The sequence below is a fragment of the Ochlerotatus camptorhynchus genome, unplaced genomic scaffold (assembly GCF_037179485.1).
Source record: "Ochlerotatus camptorhynchus isolate MF236.1 unplaced genomic scaffold, CSIRO-AGI_Acam_v1.1 ptg000598l, whole genome shotgun sequence".
Lineage (NCBI taxonomy): Eukaryota > Metazoa > Arthropoda > Insecta > Diptera > Culicidae > Ochlerotatus > Ochlerotatus camptorhynchus.
Genome location: NW_027041078.1, coordinates 1,761,103 through 1,779,424, shown reverse-complemented (window position 1 = coordinate 1,779,424; position 18,322 = coordinate 1,761,103). Strand labels below are relative to the sequence as shown.

General features: G+C 41.8%; 1 protein-coding gene across 1 annotated transcript in view; it reads left to right on the top strand.

Annotated features, from left to right (window-relative positions):
• The first annotated feature begins 15,106 nt into the window (after window positions 1–15,106).
• Window positions 15,107–18,322, top strand: part of LOC135713993 (uncharacterized) — a 49,210-nt gene continuing 45,994 nt past the window's right edge. The window contains exon 1 of the mRNA XM_065237251.1: window positions 15,107–16,436. Coding sequence (XP_065093323.1) covers window positions 16,394–16,436 — 43 coding nt within the window. The 5' untranslated portion in view covers window positions 15,107–16,393. The remainder of the gene's footprint in view (window positions 16,437–18,322) is intronic.

Genomic DNA, 18,322 nt, shown 5'->3' with positions numbered 1-18,322 from the left:
GATTAAGATCGGGACTAGATGGCGGCCACATATCCTTCGCCCAGAACGGAATATGTTCCTGCATCCACTTCGTGCTCCGGCTTCTTGTTGAAATACAACATTTGGCTTCGGACCGTACTGTTCTTTGATCCACGAAAGAACATACTTACTTAAAATCCCGATGTAGACCTCCGTGTTCACCTTGTCGCCTTCTGGAATGAACACCGGGTCCATTTTTTTGCTATCGGAAGCCACCAATCCAAACACCCTAGCGCTAGCAGGATGCTTGGTCAGATACACGTTCTTGTGCTCGTCTTTTACCGGAAGAGAACTAATAATATACCGGTCGGTTCTGGAATTTGATACGGGATCGACGGTAAACATGCTCTCGTCAGTGAACAGGATTACCGGATTTTTTCGCTTAAGGAAGTTCAAGATTTTCTTGCATCGTTCGACTCGTAGCTCCCGGATGCGGTTGGTAATCATATGAGTTTTTTTCCGTGCCCTCGACTTCGCCCCGCAATCTTCCTTTACGATCTTCCGGGCCGTAAAGTCACTGATCCCGTGTTCCTTTGCCATTTTCCTTATTGAACGCACTGAATTCACCCGAATCTTCCTTTTGATAGCAGCTATAACCCTCGGAACCCGAGCTGACCTCGGACGACTTATGGCCACCTTCGCGGATAGTTGTCCTTACTTTTCTCGGTCTAAAACCCTTTTGACGGTCCACCGGGACACTCCCACGGCGAATGAAATGTCTTTTTGCGACATTTGCGCGTGGGGCAAATCACGAATACGCTGCCACTTCATCATGGTTCAACTGTCAAACTAGGTAAATCATTTTCTTTTATACACAGCCTACTACGGTATGAGCTATAGGTTACGTGCATGCAAAGAAAATCAAGGCATTGTATACACAGGTGAAATGGGAACCTTATTTGTACGATGGTACAAAAACGTTATAACGCATACGGTATCGAAAACAGTCCGAAACTGTTCAATTGCTTGTCAAAAATTAAAAAAAAATCGCTCAATTTGTACCAAACCTGGGACTTAGATTTAAGATCGCAAATCAATTTGCCTTCTGTGCATTAAGTTATTTGTTTAATGTATACCTACTGGGTGCATAGAAACCTGTAGTCTTCAACGAATTTGTGCTGTATCTAAGTCCCAGATTTGTTGAAAATTGAGATTTTTTTTTTAAATTTTGACAAGCAAATGAATAGTTTTGTTCCGTTTCCCATAAACATTTTAAAGCTCTATTGCAAATCCAGATCGTAAGCGAATTCATTCAAACTTGGCACAGTTGCTGTGGATCCCAATACAAATTGAAACAGCGGTTGGGAGCCGGGGCTCAAGATCCACCTTATAAACTTGACCCACCCTAGCGTATATACTCGCTGATACGCGTCAGACTTGTTTGCATCGTACCTTTTTCGGTGCTAGGATTCGATCCGAGAGGATGTTTCCTTCGTATTTCGAGCACCAATAAATGTTATCCGATTTCTTCTAAGTAAACTCTGTACTGTAAGGCTTGCCCATTGCAACGAACGCAAAAAGATGTGCCCATCTCAGTATCACAATGAACCCCTCAATTTGCGGATCCACCGTACATTGAGCACTGCAATGCTACTTTTGCTGCCGTTGGCATGAAATTCGATAGTTCACCTCGAGTCGAATTCATTTTCCAGAACTCGAGCAGGCGGAACGCACCACTATCACCACTCGGGCTTCCTTGGGCGACTGGTCAGTCGAATTCCGGTGTCAAAAATTGGACTTTAAATTTATCGATTCTCGGTACCGACTGCTTGCTTGCAATACTTGTTCGAACTTTGTCGGTGCCGAACGAGAGAACAGACGACCAAGACGACGGACGCCGCATTTCCGCATCATTTGCAGCGTTCCGATGGCGCTATACATCATAGAGTTAGTCTTAATTGGACTAGAAAGAGGCACGTCTCTTCGGCTGTGAAATAATTTTCCTCTGCGTTTGGCTTGAGCTGTGCAACGAAAGTGGTTTTAATTGGTAATCAATTATTGGTTGAGTTCTGATGGGTCGGTCTCTTCTGCTTATTCTCGATGAGGATGAGTAAGTTATTGAGAATTTATGGGCATTCTCATGAATGGAATCGGAACGGTAACTTTATGACATTTGAAGTGTCTCGGTCTCTTGAACTTGTGTGTGATAACGGACCCGTTTCAACGTGAGAAATCTGTCAGCTAGACTAGAAGAATCACAAATCCCCTTCACATAGCACTAGGAATGGCATATGTTCATTGTCAACATCATTACTTCTATCATATTCTCAGCTAGATGTGAGAATAAGTACCATTCTACGTTCTCCGACGGACGGTTTTGGTGGCAAAAAGCCACTTGAGATCCCAATTAGTGCTGCTTGTCGCGGCTTCCTACTCGTTCACTCACTTACTCACACGAGAAAAGGGATCATCGTTTCATTATTGGTGCAGCTTCTTGCACCATCGAACAAGATCATCACTGCTCAGCAGCTTGTTAAGTCGAAATTTATGTTCCACCACTTAGACCCTATCCACTTTTCAACTTTTTTTTTTTTTTTGGGCATATTCTTGTCATCGGTGTGAGCTTCAAAAAAGAAGAAAAGATTCATTCGCACCCAGTCTTAATCGAATCTATCACCACGTCCCAGGGATCCAAGAGGAGTGAAAGTGCATGCAGGCACAGCACCCAAATCGATTTTCCACGTTCTGCTCTTACTTCCGTCCCATCAGAGCGCAATTGCACCCACGATATTTCGTCACAACCTCGAGTAAAAGTCATTCTACCATCTACATATCCGTACGTACATGACCGTAGACAGAAGACGAAGAAAGAACAGAAAAGAATTAATTCTCCGCCGCGTTGGGTAAATTGCTCTCCCGCACTTTATTAAGCAATTCAATCAAGAAAAACAAATTGAATAACCATATCCCATCAACCTCGTGCATTGTGGGAGATGAACTGTGGTGCGGAGGGAAACCCATCCCACATCGAAAACGACGACGACGATGACGACGATCTCGGTCGGTTGATTTCCAGAGGAAAACAAGAACGTAGAATCGAGTGAGAATGTTGTGATGTTGCTCTTGAAATTATTATTATTTGATGATTCCGGAGCAGTTTGGATTTTTTTTTTTCAAGGGGAATGGGGCGACTGACTGAGTGGTGTGTTGTATGATTTATGGTGAAAGGAAATAATCGAGGCTTTTGTGACATTTACGACTTCTTGGACTGTTTGCGTATGTAGGAACGTACGTTCTCTCTTTCTTCAGGTTCGTATAGCAAGTAATTGTCACACAGAACATTTAAATCTAGCAAAGTTTGGCACTCTGTAGAATTTATTTTAGAGGAGATGGTGAGGTGAAATGTTCGATTCCGTTGAAGTCAAACATGATACTAGTTGCTGAAATAGTCTTGCATTACCTGTTTTTGACAAAGTCATTTAGGGTTAATGATTCCTTAGTCTTTAAGCTTCAATCTGATTAAATTTTTATGACTGAGCAATCTTGTTATGCCAGAAATTTCTTATCATGGAATATACGCTCTACAAAATGCGAATGATTTCATTTTGCCAATAATAAAACAGCTGGTTGAGACGCAGTTTAAATGGAAAGGCTGCTTAAGAAAAAGAGGCTGCCGAAAATGGTCACACTCACCTGAAAAGATTGGAACGTTGTAAAAACGTTTTCAAACAGTTTTGGACATTTCTGTCGATTGAAATGGTTAGAGAAGCATGATGCTGAAAATGCACAGACGCTGCTTAGATTGACGAGAATACATAAATTTCCCTAGCATGCAATGAAATTATTATTTTTGAACGAAGCATGTACTCCGCAAAATCTGGTCGAAGCATCGAGCTCCCACATGTTTTCCTTTAAGATAGTTAAGTATTTAATTAGTTTTATCGAGCATTTTTTTCCTCTTCTCTATAAAATCGTGCATGTACAAACGAATAATATTTACAGCCAGAACAACATGATGCCATGTTCACGTTTTCTGGAATTGTGGACAGCATCTTCGAAATTCTTAATGTCTCTGACTCGATTATAAATGGAATGCTTCCTTTTTTGATAACTCTTCTGACGCAGGTAGCTTCTAAGTGGCCCTTGCTTGCTTCAATTATATCTTTTGGTGGATAATTTTCCAAAAAAAGGTCGGGGTATGATTTCTATCCTGCAGTGGAATTGTAAAAGCCTTGTATGTATGTATGTATGTATGTATGTATGTATGTATGTATGTATGTATGTATGTAAGGAAAACTACTCATTGTTGCAGTCACAACCATTAGACAGTGGACTGTCCACTTCGTACGACTTGATCAAGTACAACACCTGATTGTATTCAATTTACCATTTACTTACGCTTAGCCCGCGGGATCTCCTTCCAACCATAAAATCCTACAACCCGGTAATGTACAAGCCATCGCACTAGAGGATGTCCCAATGAGTGGGGAAGAAGAGCCCACCTTCAATTCACAATCCGTTAACGACAGGAAGTTGGCAATTCCACTCTCCCCATCCAAATCGCTTCAATCTGGTGCTCTGGTTGGAATTAATGTTAAGAGAACAATAAAGGAAAGATGATCTCACCCGATATGTTGCAAAGGAATCCATGACTTCATGGCGATTTCGAAGAGCTCCCATAGATTAGAGGACGATACTTCTGCAGTTAAACAAAAACTATCGTCTCTGAAAGACTCTCGATAGAACTACACGATGAACACGGTGAACCTGCCTCCCAGGAGGCAATGCAATTCGCGAGCACACTAACAACCGCTGGTTACAAAAAAAAAACAACCGTTCAAAGAAACGGTTCCAATAAACGTCACTCTCGCGCGGGTGTGCTCGTCGTCGTCAAACGGCAAAAAAAAAATAAAAATAAAAAAGGAGTCGGTGGGCAATTTTGTGATACGGAATTTACACTGAAAATCAACCGGGAATGCACGAATTTCACCACACCCAACTGCGAAACACGTTCAAAAGCACTTTTGGTACACTTTCGATCGAAAACACTTGATTTTTTTTTTCAAAAATTAAAATTATCACTCGCGATGCCACAAATTTCTGGTCCGGTAGAAAAATCAAACAACGCAGATAGCGCCAAATCTTCTGATGGTTGTAAAAAATGATGAATCACGTTTTCTTTCTCGATTCTAAAGCGTTCCGGAAAACGAGAAAACTACCAATCACACACGTATAACCGTCCGGGAGGCAGAACGCCAGCGCTAATCCGGCGAATGCAGCCGAAAACTGTGAAAGCGAACGCACGCATAAAACAGAGAGCAAACTTTAAACACCACCGTATACGAAGGGGTTCGAAACTGCACTCCGTGGGATTGTAGAAGCCTTATACGGAAACTTGACGTATTTAAATTTTTACTTCACAATTTACATTGTGATGCATTTTGCTCTCTGTGAAACATGGCTTTCTCCTGACATCGATCTCCCTATTAACGAGTTTAATATCATTCGTCTCGATCGAGCAGATTCGTACGGAGGTGTGCTCCTAGGGGTCAATAACCTCCATTTATTTTATAGAATCGACCTGCCATCGGTATCAGACATTGAAATTGTAGCATGCAAGGTGAATCTTCGAGGTAAAATCCTCAGTATTGCCTCGGTACATATTCCTTCGAGAACTGCTGTTTCTCGTCGAGCTTTATCGGATATCTGCTCTATAATACCTGAGCTGCAGTTGATTTTAGGAGATTTTAATTCCCATGGTACAGGCTGGGGAGAACTGTACGATAACAACCACTCTACTATATGTTCCGAAATAGCCAGTTGCTGAACATGGGTCAAAAAATCATTGAGCCCCAACCCCTGGTCCGTGCCGGAATACTTTCTAATTTCCCATTGCGACACGCACTGGCGTCACTTTGCGCGGTGGTACGGTAGGTGGTAATACCTGAACAGGTTTTCTAATCTCCTGCCTTAACACATTGACCTGAGTAGCAAGCGATTTGATGAGACTACCGATGTCAGTCATCGCTTTGCTGAAATCAGCTTTCGTCACAAATTGAGAAAGATTTTGTTGTTTAGGAATAGCTTTTGTTAAAGTCAGCGGAGGGACGTGGCTACTGGAATACCCCCTGCCACTTCATCTAATAATCCACCCGATTCATAATCAGTTTCCCAAGCTGTGGAAAAGAAGTTATCCTCTGCCAAAAAATATTCCGAAAATAACTGTAAGGCTTTACAAAATTCTTCGTTGCTCTGTTTTTTTTTTTTTTTTTTCCTTTATTAAGGAGACTTTCAGCACGTTGCTCTGTGATTTTAGCTCACCAGCTGCATGATTTTTAACTACCGCCAGTCGGTGACCCAGATGCAATAAACGCGCTTTGCACAATTCTGTTTGACCTCGAGATGTGGACCTGAGAATTTGCCGGAGTTCTGTGAAAATCATTCTGCAGATATCTGAATCGATATCTGGGTCTAAGTCATGGTGGATCATAAATTAATGACCCTCTCGTTCGTCTTTCAGGATCTGTTTCAACCTGCGTCGACGTTTCCGCCGTGATTCATCGTCTCTGATAACTATATTACGGAGGATCAGCTCATAATTGAGCTCTCCAGGGTCAATATGGTCAACACGCATGCCACGGTAGAGTGCACCGAAATCTGGGCTAGATACGGACCTTCACGACATTTTAGCAAATTTGATTAAAATGTGAAAACAAAAGTAACTTTCTACCTCTGAAACCGAAAGAATCACTGAAGGCTATTCAAACACCACTCACACCCATAACTGTTTGATATCAACTGCAATAATCCCTGAGCGATCAAAGATGACTTTGAGAATGGATCACTCTTGTCACAGAACAATAACCAATTGACTTCACCACGTGGCTTAGATTTCTTAACCACCGCGAATCTAACCAAAAAACCCTTGATTTATTGTTAAAATATGCGACCAGAGTGGATATTATTTGAGAAAAAAATACTATTTCTCGAAAACTTTCCCAACGCACAGAAGAAAAAAAAATATCCAGAGATATTTTTCCCCTCCTGAGAACCTTTCTAAGGAAATTTACGTTGGGCGCCAAATATAACACTGGCTTATAAGCCCCGGAACCGCTGAGTTCCTGAAGGTAACCTCCCAAAGCCCCAAGCTGCTGGTCTTGACAAACGGCAGCTTCCAGGGTGGGCACTCAAGACCCTTGTAGGTTCCGGGTCTCAGGGCGTATAGGCGTGGGAGACTTTTCGGACACGTGAGAACCTAACCAACACTATAGAAATGGTGAACCTGTTCCAGGTGCTTCAGTTCGTAAACGACCTCCCATTCTGTGGTGGGATAAGTAATGTTCCAACGGGAATAATGAGACGTCCACCGCGTTCAAACATTTTCGTAAGCACGGTTCGATTGCATACTTCGAACGATATACGGACCTTGAGAAAAAATGCAAGAACTTGTTCAAAGCTAAAAAAACGTGGTTACTGGCGTCGGTTTCTCGAAGAATTAACGCGGGAGACTTACATGAAAACGCTCTGGAATTTCGGCAAGAGAATGCGAAACGGGTCATCATCGGTCAATGAAGACACGGAGTATTCGAACAGGTGGATATATGAATTCGCGCGTAAAGCTTGTCCTGATTCAGTGCCGGTTCAAAACAGCGTTCGTGATCTCGGGCTCTCCTTTTTCATGGTTGACTTCTCACTTGCCCTCCGTTGATGCAACAATACAGCTCCGGGAACGGATAGAGTCAAGTTCAACTTGCTCAAAAACCTCCCAGACGTCGCGAAGAGGCGCTTGTTGAACTTTTTCAATCCGTTTCTGGAGCACAACGTTGTTCCGGATGATTGGAGGCAAGTGAGAATTATTGCCATTCAAAAACCCGGTAAACCCGCGTCCGATCATAACTCGTACAGTCCCATCGCGATGCTTTCCTGCATTCAGAAGTTGATGGAGAAAATAATTCTTCTTCGTCTGCTCGGAAACATCAAATGGGCTCAGTATTTTTGGACATTGTTTGACTTTGTTTGTATCGATATCCTGTCGGACAAACTCCACTCAAGTGTTCCACCAATTCTGAACAACTTCATTCCATTGAACGCTATTGAACGGTTTTGGAATCGGTGAACCGGTTCCGGAGATATGGCCGGATTAAGATCCGGTGAATATGGGCCTTCACGCTGGATTTAACGGAAAACGTATCAAAACCATCATGCGACACATCAAATTACTACAGAATTCAAAAATAAGATCAATGCAAGTCGTGTTAAGTGTTCCAGACCACATTGGACACACTTGGACATGTTCCGGGTACCCCTGGGAAGTTGCTTGAATATGAATTGAATTAAAACCCATTAAATCACATTAAAATACGATGATAAGGTGATTGGTAGCCTCACCAAATAGACCACACCCGGATATATTCCGGGTACCCCCAGGCAGTGGCGTAGCATCACTGGATGACACGGGGGTGGGGGCCTTGGTCACTGATAATGACAATAAAATAAATAAACTTGAATAAGTAAGAAGGGTCTGATCACACCATAGGTGGATAAATTCGGGTTTTTTTGGTTCCATTTGGGGTCCCAAACAACTGTGCAAAATTTGGGGACGAATGGTTGTAACCCGGCTTTCCGCATTGCATTTGACATTTGTATGGAAATTAATATGGAAAAACCTACTTTTTTGCATCTTTATTACTAGGGACCACAATTTGCACAAACCACGCATCTAAATACGTTAAAGTATAGCCCAGGAAGTGCCTAACAACTTTGCTCACTGCCGGTGTACCAATGAAAGTCAGACTCCAAATTCGAAGTTAAATTCTTTTATCGTTTTGGTATGTTCAGATGAAATATTCAAAAACAATAGATCTATCTCATATGCGTTTCGAGGGGGGATGGGGGGGGGGGTCACTCATATCAATAGAAGTAAAGTTTCAAACTGAAATAACTTCGGAGTTTTTCATCTTATCGTTTTGGTATGTTCAGATGAATTATTCAAAAACAATTTTTCAATTTCATAGGCATATTATGAGATGAGGGGGGGGGGGGGCTATCTAAACCCCCACCCCCTCACTCATATAAATGAAGGTAAGGCTTCAAACTGCAATAACTTCGGTGTTTCTGATCTTGTCAAGTTGGTATGTTCAGATGTATTCAAAAACATGTGCTACATTTAATAGGGGTAGTTCGATATTGGGGGGGGGGGCTTATTTTTATGCTTTCCGGCCCTCACTTATATCAATGAAAGTAAAGAAAAAGACAAACATTGCTTCGGAGTTTCCCATCTCTCGAGTTGGTCGGATGGGTTAATCAAAAACATTTGCAACATAAGAGCAGTTGTAAAGCGAGTACTACCATTCTCTTCCCTACTCTTTTGGTGCAATATACATGTCAGATATATCCACACAAATGTCATTGGATTGTAAAGATTATATTTCATTTTAATATAGGGGAATTTACGTATTCTCGGCAACCTAAGCAGCAACCTTCTTTCTATAGCCTTTTTCTCTAAGGAACGCACACATATGCAGTATTGGTTTGTTTACAATCTTTTGCTGCCAGCTGCTCTAACAATTTCAGTCGAAAGAATTGTCAAAAACTGTTTTGAAACGCTTTTACAAAGCTCCAATCTTCTCTAGTGAGAGCGAGTATTGTCGGCAACCAGTTTTTCTTCGGCAACCGTTCTATTTGAACTGCATGTAAATCTGCTGTTCTATTATCGGCAACTCGAAATCAGCTACAATTTGTAGTGCGTGTGTTTCATTTCAAGAAAACCTTGCTAGATTGCTTTTTCTCAGTGGAAAAATATAGTCAAATTGAAGCTGAAAGCATAAAGAATCGTTTGCATGCATTCAGCGAAGTGTTTTCGTAAGAAAATCCAGTGAAAATAGTGTTTCAATTTGGGTTGCCGAAAATAGTCTGGCATGCCGAAGCCGTCATTTCCCCTATTTTACGATTTCTCAGGGTACTCTTTATGATGCTGTTTTATCCCTTGAAGCAAATATTGCTGTTGGTCTCGGGTAGATTTCTTGATAACTCAGAAATTAGCTTCACCCCTCATTCAGGAAGGAAGCAACTCGTTGTATCGCATTGAAATAATCAGTATCATTACTTCACTCGTTTGCCGGTTTTGCATGAAGCCGGTCGAAATTTCGAAAAGGAATCAGCACTGTTAGAAGTGACGTTTGGCTTAAGAGCCCAACTGAAACTTAGTCCACTTAAAGTTAGCCCAACAAGCGAAATCCGACAATACCTGTGTCTGAGACGGAACTGGTGAAGACAGTTTTCGTTTTCTCTTGTTTTTGGTTCTTGACGTACGACTACTTCTGTGTTTTCTATATGCGGGTGGCCCGAATGGCAGTTTAATATTTCAAATAAAAACTTTGTATATAAATTTAAAATTTCCCAGCTGCTAATAATTCAAACCACATACCACATACCAAATCGATAAAATAAGAAACTCCGAAGTTATTTCAAAATGAAAATTTTGATATGAGTGAGGGGGGATGGAGTATATTATTAACCCCTCCCCCCTCTCCAGCTACACATATGAGATAGAGCAATTGTTTTTGAATAATTCATCTGAACATTACAAATCGGTAAGATAAGAAACTCCGGTATTATTTCAATTTGGAATCTGACTCCCATTGGTACACCGGCAGTGTCGGCAGAAAAAGGGATTTTTGGTGTTTAATTCAAACCATAAATATTTGAATTGTTATAACTTTTTTAGATACCTTCTAGCACCGTACTTCCTTTGTCAAAGTGGTTAGGCACTGTCGTGATTTCCACCATTTGGAAAAGGACCGTAATCCCTGCGCAGCATTTTGTGATCACTCAACTTCACACTTTAAGATCTTTTTCAAAACTGCTTGACTGAACCGTCGGAAAGCTGTCCAGGCCCGTCTCTCGGTAACGCGAAAACGAGGAAGAGTGAGAGAGAAATAAAGCCGAGAAAGTCTCTGACCGAAAGGCTTTGTTTTGATTTTCCCACTGTCACAGGGTTGTCCTCATACCCATGTTCACACACTAAATGAAAACTATTTAAATGAACTCTTAAAGCGAACCAAAGTTATTTCACTTTACTAGCCCAGTTCCATCCTTTCTCTACATCCTCCTCCTCGCCTACTCTCTTCCAAATTTAGTTACATTATTAATGGCCTTTAAACGGAGCCAGGGGAGCCGTTAGTATGCTAAATCCCATCGAATCCCAAACTTTCCAACCAGAAAAATTCCTAGACCGAACCGAGATTCAAACCCAGCCGCCACCAGCACGGCCTTGCTTTGTAGCTCTGCGCATTTACCCGCAGACCTAAGGGAGGCTCAAATGTATATACAAAAATACCAATTGGATGCATTCGACACATATGTATTTACCATTGATGTTGGGAGAATCTAGGAAAACGACAATAAAGGGAAACTTTTAGATCTTTTTTACTTTTATTTAATTGTGAACAGTGCTGACCTATTCCTGTTAATTATTACTGAAAAATCCTATAGAGAAACATGTCGTTATACCTTTCAGGTTGTTTTATATTCCGTTTAGGCCTCACAGACATTTGCTGACTCATATCTTCAGCAGAAAACTCCTCATCTCGCAGAGGACCTGCACTATTCCACATCTCGTGCAACTCTTCATCTCTCATACCACCCACGTCTGCATCCGGATTTGGAATAGAGTTGTCGTTTGTATCTGCATCGGCTACCTCGAAGTCCATTGCTCGTTTGACGTCCTGCACGTTTCTAGCATACTGTACACCTCGACTGCTCTGAACGACGACTTTGGCACCTTCCCGAGTCAAAACAGTGTACCTTTCCTTCGAAAACAATGGATCAATTTTGTTTGATTTTGCGACCGCAACTACGACCCTGTCACCGGCCTTGATGTCGGAAAGCTTAGCTCCTCTACGGTTGTCCGCGTAGCCCTTGCTCACAAATTTCGATAGAATTTCATGTTCCTTAACGTTGTGACGATCCAGTTCATTGTCAGACTTTGACTCCCAACGGGCCGGAAATGTTCCCCGGTACTTCCACCCAACGAGGAGCTCGAAGGGTGCGATACCGAGTCTGGAATGGGGCTTAATTGTGTTGTGGACGTGAACATACCTATGAAGAGCAGCCCTCCAGTTGGTTCCATCTTGCTTGCTACCAGCTAAAGCTTTCAGAATTCCTTGATTCTGACGCTCTACGGCTCCATTCGACTGAGCGCTAAGAGGGATGGATTTCCGAATTCTTACTCCTTTCTGTTCCCAATGCTCGACAAACTCTGTGCTGCGAAATGGCGGCCCATTGTCGCTTTGCATGATCATTGGCAGGCCCCACGTTTCAAAAACCTTTGACAGAGCTGCATTAGTGCACTTTGCGTCTATGGATCTTACTTCCACGACTGCCAAGAATCTCGAGTAAGTGTCAACCACAATCATAAATTCACCGGAGCCACATCCGCGCACTGTAAGGAAATCTATCTGCAAGATTTCCCACGGTCCATCAGGAAGAGTTCGACTTGAAAGAGGAATCGGAGGGTTTCGTCTTGTAATAATCAAACACGTCTTGCACGATTTAACGAACTGTTCAACTGCACTGCTAATACCAGGCCACCAAAAGTATTCACGAATAATGCGTTTCATTGCAGCTATGCCCAAATGTCCCTGGTGTGTTGATTCCAAGGCGCTCTTACGTAAGGTTTTTGGAAGTACTATTTTATGGTTTTTGAACACTGTTGATCCCAAGCAGCGAAAGTCGAGTTTATGTGGTTCATATTGGCGCAAAGACCATTTGTTAGATATCATCGCTTGTCGTACTGAAGAGAGTTCATTGTCATTTTCTGAAGCTATTTCAATATCGCTCCAAGAGATATCCATCAAACCTGCATCGAGAGCATAAAGTACGTGTTTCTCGTCACTATCATCGAAGGGCGCATCTATTTGAGCCTTGTCGATCAGCCTAGATAGGGCATCCGCCACATTTAAATGGCCTGGAACTCGCTTCACTTTAAAATCGAAAGGTTGAAGCCTCAACGCCCATGCTTCAGCCCTAGATATAGCACGTTTGCTAGCCTTTCTTCCCTCGCCAAAGATGAATTCATTCACTTCGGAATCGGTCCGAATGGTAAAGGATTTACTTGTTAAATAAAAAGAAAACCTCTCCACTCCCCACACAATGGCTAAAGCCTCCTTATGAGTCTGTGGGTACTTCTTTTCCGAGTCTGTCAAAACTTTTGAAGCGCATGAAATAATTCTAGGCATGCCGTCTTGATCGTATTGGACTAATACGGCACCAAGTCCAACGGGAGATGCATCTACATCAACATCAACATCAACTTCACTCAGAGCTTCATCCTTGAGAAAATGGAACTCCTCCTCCTCTTCGCCAGTCCAATAGAAAGAATCAGATTTTGATAACTCTCTAAGTCGCTCAGTTTTATCGGCTCGCCTTGGGGTAAATCGTTCCACGAAGTTAATAAGTCCCAAAAAACTCTTCACTTCGGTTTGCGACTCCGGTCTGCGAAAACTCTTGATACTCTTCAACTTCTCTTCTTCAATTTTAAGGCCATCGCAAGACAAAGTGACTATATTTGTACATACGTAGTTGCACTGTTCATGCTAAATTGTGGTCTCTAGGGATAAAAATGCAAAAAAGTTGGTTTTCCCATACTAATTTCCATACAAATTTCAAACGCAATTCGGAAAGTCGAGCTACAACCAATCGTCCCCAAATTTTGCATAGTTGTTTGGGACTCCAAATAGAACCAAAAAAAGGGGTTGTGCTCGATTGGTGCGGTAAAGTTTGCGTTTTTCCATATAACGATGACCCACTCCAATGGATATGCAATAAGAGTTTTCCCCACCCCCAACAGCCATAAGTAGGTGACTAAGATCACCAGATTTCATTGTATAGAAGTTAAGTAAACGTTGTTTCATATCGTATAACATTTGAATACAGCTTGAGACTGTATAAATGAAATGAGCAAAGCGTTTACATTGTGAAAATTGTTAGTTAGGAAACTACTCATATATCCCGAGATACAATTAAATACAAATGTTTGCAGGCCTTAGTTTCATGGTGTGGGTCCTTCTTTCATATAAAGGATGAGTGTCAATAGTAGAATGATATTGGAATACTTTTAAGAACTTCTGGGCGATGTTTTGATGCCATTTACGAAGGTCAATTTCTACTTTCAACAGAATGATGCCACAATTCACGTGAAAGAGGAATCTAAACCATGATTGTTATTGCTTAATATCAAGCTTTTGAACTGGTCCGGTATGCATCACTGATCTGAATTCCATTGAAAATTGTTGGAGGATCCTCGAAAATTTGGTATACAGTAGTAGACAGCAGTTTGGAACAGCTGGTGTACTACAAACGCCTATAGCCGATGAATTGCTAAAATTACTCTAAAAATGATTAAACATTACATTAACTCTTGATTTAAGGTAACAATTTTGGAAAAATGACCCATATCAAATACTAATTTAAGCAGTCCTTTAACTTATACAAGTTCCTTAGTTTGAAACTAATGCTGAGCTTATATGAATATCCATCAATAAAAGGCGTTCTACCTATTTCAAATAAAACTTGAACCATATTACCATGCCCAGTAGTAAAGATAACTGATCGGTCGAGAGTCTACTACAATCAATACATATGCTTTGGGTTTGACATTTGAATGGAACATAAGATCGAAAAGTGGCCATGCGATTATAGGAATTTCTGGCACTGTATACCTACCCATTCACAAAACTGATGAGACTGACCAGAGCTGTAGAGTTCCATTTCCCACCACCAGAGGGTCAACATTTTCCACTTCACCGGAACGTACGCATGCTCACGGGTTTCTTATTGGAATCCGCTGCAGTATATTTTCGTACTTCGGTAGTTCGGCAGCAGCATAAAAAATGCCTCCCTGGCTCTCGCTCTCGCACTGCATTTCCTTCGGAGAGAAAGCATAATAAATGCTCCTTCCATCATGCTGTGCGTTTGGCTGCTTAGCTACTTGGTGGAACTCTCCAAGTTCAAAGAGAGAAAGTCGTCTGGTGCTGCTGAGTGGGAGCAACATCAACCCACGGTGCGACGGCGATCCCCATGCTCCTTATGCTCTCGGTTTACGTTTTCCTTCCGAAAAATTCAGTCTATTATCAACGCTGAGCGTAGATGAATGTGCAACTAAATCGGTCGGACCGCTACGGACGCACAAATTCGCGGTTGCTCTGCTTCTCCCGCGGTTGATCCTCCCGCAGTTCCGCGCTTCGTTACCGAGTGTCATTTCAAGGATCGTGTAGAGGTGTTCTTTTTTTTCGGCATATTGGAAGAGTTAATCGAGTTTCCAGGCCCTTGATACTGTGTGCCAATCAAACGGATCAATGCAAATTCATCTCAATTAGGTTCAATTTGTGTGCGAGTTGTTTTCCAAGGCAACTAGAGGCGAGAGACTGAAAAGTCGCATCATCATTCTACCTCTGTGCCACCTGTATGTCTGGTGTTGCTACATAAGGGAAAACCTGAACCAGTTAGCTGTCTGGTCTGGTGCGGTGGCCGAGTAGGGATTCCCACCGAGCGGATTTACGACGTCGAATTTCCGCAGTTTGGTGGCAGACAAACCGTAAACATTACCACCACCAGCTCCGAGGCAGGCGGGAGGCCAAAGTTCGTCCGGTTTGGGCCCGGTGTGAGTGCGTGTGTGTCTAGGAGGGACGCTCCGGACGCTGGGAAGATATATAAGTTAGTTTGTTTTATTTGGAAGTCATTAATCACAGCAGGAAGCATCCGTGTTTGCCGTGCCCTGACTTGCTCTCCCATAGGGAGTTGATTTACGCGGATGTTTTGCTACAGTTTAAATACCGGTGGAAAATAGCAGCGTAGCCCTTTCTCGGTTCTAAGGTCGAGGATTTAGAGGGGCATCATCAAGTGCGAGTGCAAGTGTGCTATATATCTAAGTCGAATTGCAGCCAAAGTGAGAAACGAAGAATTTTCCCGTGTGTTTCATGCGGGATGCCAGTGCAAGTGGGCCCGATGTGAGCTAGAGGAAAACGGGTGAAAATTTATGTATGATACCTTTCTCGGTGCACTTAATTTCAAGGGAACCACTCTAGACATCGTGACCAGAGCGAGAGGAGAACCCGTGACGTATAAACAAATGTGAAAATCTCGGTCTTATCTTCCCTGCAACGAGGAGATAAAAAATAAGTACAATCTCCTTCCGGCTGGAGTCCTGTTTATCGCAGTCGATAAAAATTAAATCGTAAAAACCAAGCTGTGAAAATGATGATTTATTTTACACGCCACTGAAAGATCGAATCAATCTCCATCATGATGGCGAAACACACCACACACCAGTAAACAAATAATCACAACAATTCAAGACGGAAAATAAAACCAACCCAAACGGAAAACGAAATCAAATCTTCCAATCGAACCAAGCTCCGGTAGAACGGAATATGAAATGTGGTGTTTGCTAGTGCTGCTGCAGATCTTTCTTGTAAAAGGTTAGTACCGAACGCGACCTTCTCCCCACCTACCTAATTCACACAAAAAGTCATCAAACTTAATTACCTTGTCCACAATCTGAGAGTCGCTGTTGTTTTGGGGGGAAAAAATGAACATGTATCGACGCGCGCGACTTTCGTTGATTTCGTCGACGGAACCTCATAATTTTATGAATGAAACAAGTGCTTATTTTCACGAAATAACTAGCGTGCTAAATATAGGTTATGTTTTCCTCCACCCCTTCGTGATCGGTGCACACACACACACACACACCGTGTATAGTTGTACTTTATTAGCGTCATTAGCATGTGCTTAGCGTGGTTTTTTGCCGCCTACTGTATTTTTGTGCGACAGAGCACTGATTTCCATCCACCGACCGACCGCGGCATGTGTACTTACTTGCTTTAATTTCAACTGAACTGTACCCACCTAGCTAGAAGTATGAAGGACTGCTTGCCGATTTAATTTTCCTCCTCATATCTGCCGTTGGCGGCCACAGCAGTGAAGGAGGTGAGGGCCAATTCTTATGAAAATTTTACTACCGGTGAAACTGACGATGATGACGGTGATGGATGATATTGAATCACGACAGCAGTGGGTTTGCAAGGTTGTAACCAAGTTGACACCTCCAGTCGATGCTTTTTGGATTACAATGGAAAATTGAAAACCCGTGCGGATTACTGATGGATGGAGGTTGATTGCTTTTCGATTGAGTTGACGTCGGTTAATTCATCACGTGAAAGTTGCATCAATGATCTAGTTTTCGATCATCAAATACGTTGTAACTTATCTGAAAATATAGAAGTTGTTAGAATTAATCCATGTTTAGCCAGCAAATGTGTAGGAAGATTTTCATTGGTGACTTCGTTTCAGTGCCGTATTCACGGTAGGCCGATGGTGGGCTGAAGAAGTTTAGAGGGGGCCTCCGGCTCAGGGACAACAATCATATCCTGCTCAATCATATGTTTCCAGACATTAATCATTGGTTAGTTTTGTATTTGTATCGAACACTAAAGCTTTGAAAATTTGAATCAATAAATCATACAAGTTGATAACATGAAAATAAAATTAAAAACTCTCGCATATACTGTTATATTACAGGAGAACATTAGAGCAGCTAGACTGGATAAGTGGGTATATTTTCTACAGGTCTACGGTCTTCAACAAAGTTGCTCGGTTTACAAAGCAAAAACTTTTTTAGGTTTCTGTTTAGTTTTTGCTCTCACCACCTAGAATGTTCTCGAATTTATATTTTAAATGGAGCATCCTAGAGAGAGGATTCTTGGGTAAAGTTGTGTGTTTCATAATATTGAGAAATGCTACCGAATTGATGAGGCTAATGATTTAACAAAATCAGGCCTACATAACAATATATACGGCATTAAAGGCGTTTTCACAATTTATACGTTGGGGTTAAAATAAGATGAAGCAACGAGGTAGAAGGACACCTAATCCATTCTTGTAGCTCTTGAATCACGAACCGCTCACCTTGGTGAAGATTGTGATCTGCATTGAACTGGTTTCTATAATGTTTACGTTCGATGAATTTTTTCAATGTACTATGACTAGAAAGTCACCTCGTTTGATTTTAGTAAGTCAGAACTGGAAATCAGAAGTAGATGAGTTGTATAAACTAATTATTGACGTACGGACTAATCCCAAGTAGTATTACAAGTTTTATCAATGTCTTAAAGCATTATATAAGTCCAAAACATGGACAACAAAGCTGTGATAAAATCAAAATTGCTATTTGGGAAATTGATTTTCCTAAAAGTGGAAATAATCCACAGGATATTTATTTCAATAATAACTACCAACTTTTCAAGATAGATTTCAATGATTGAAAAATAAATTGAGAGATCCCTTAAACCAGCCTTGTATACAA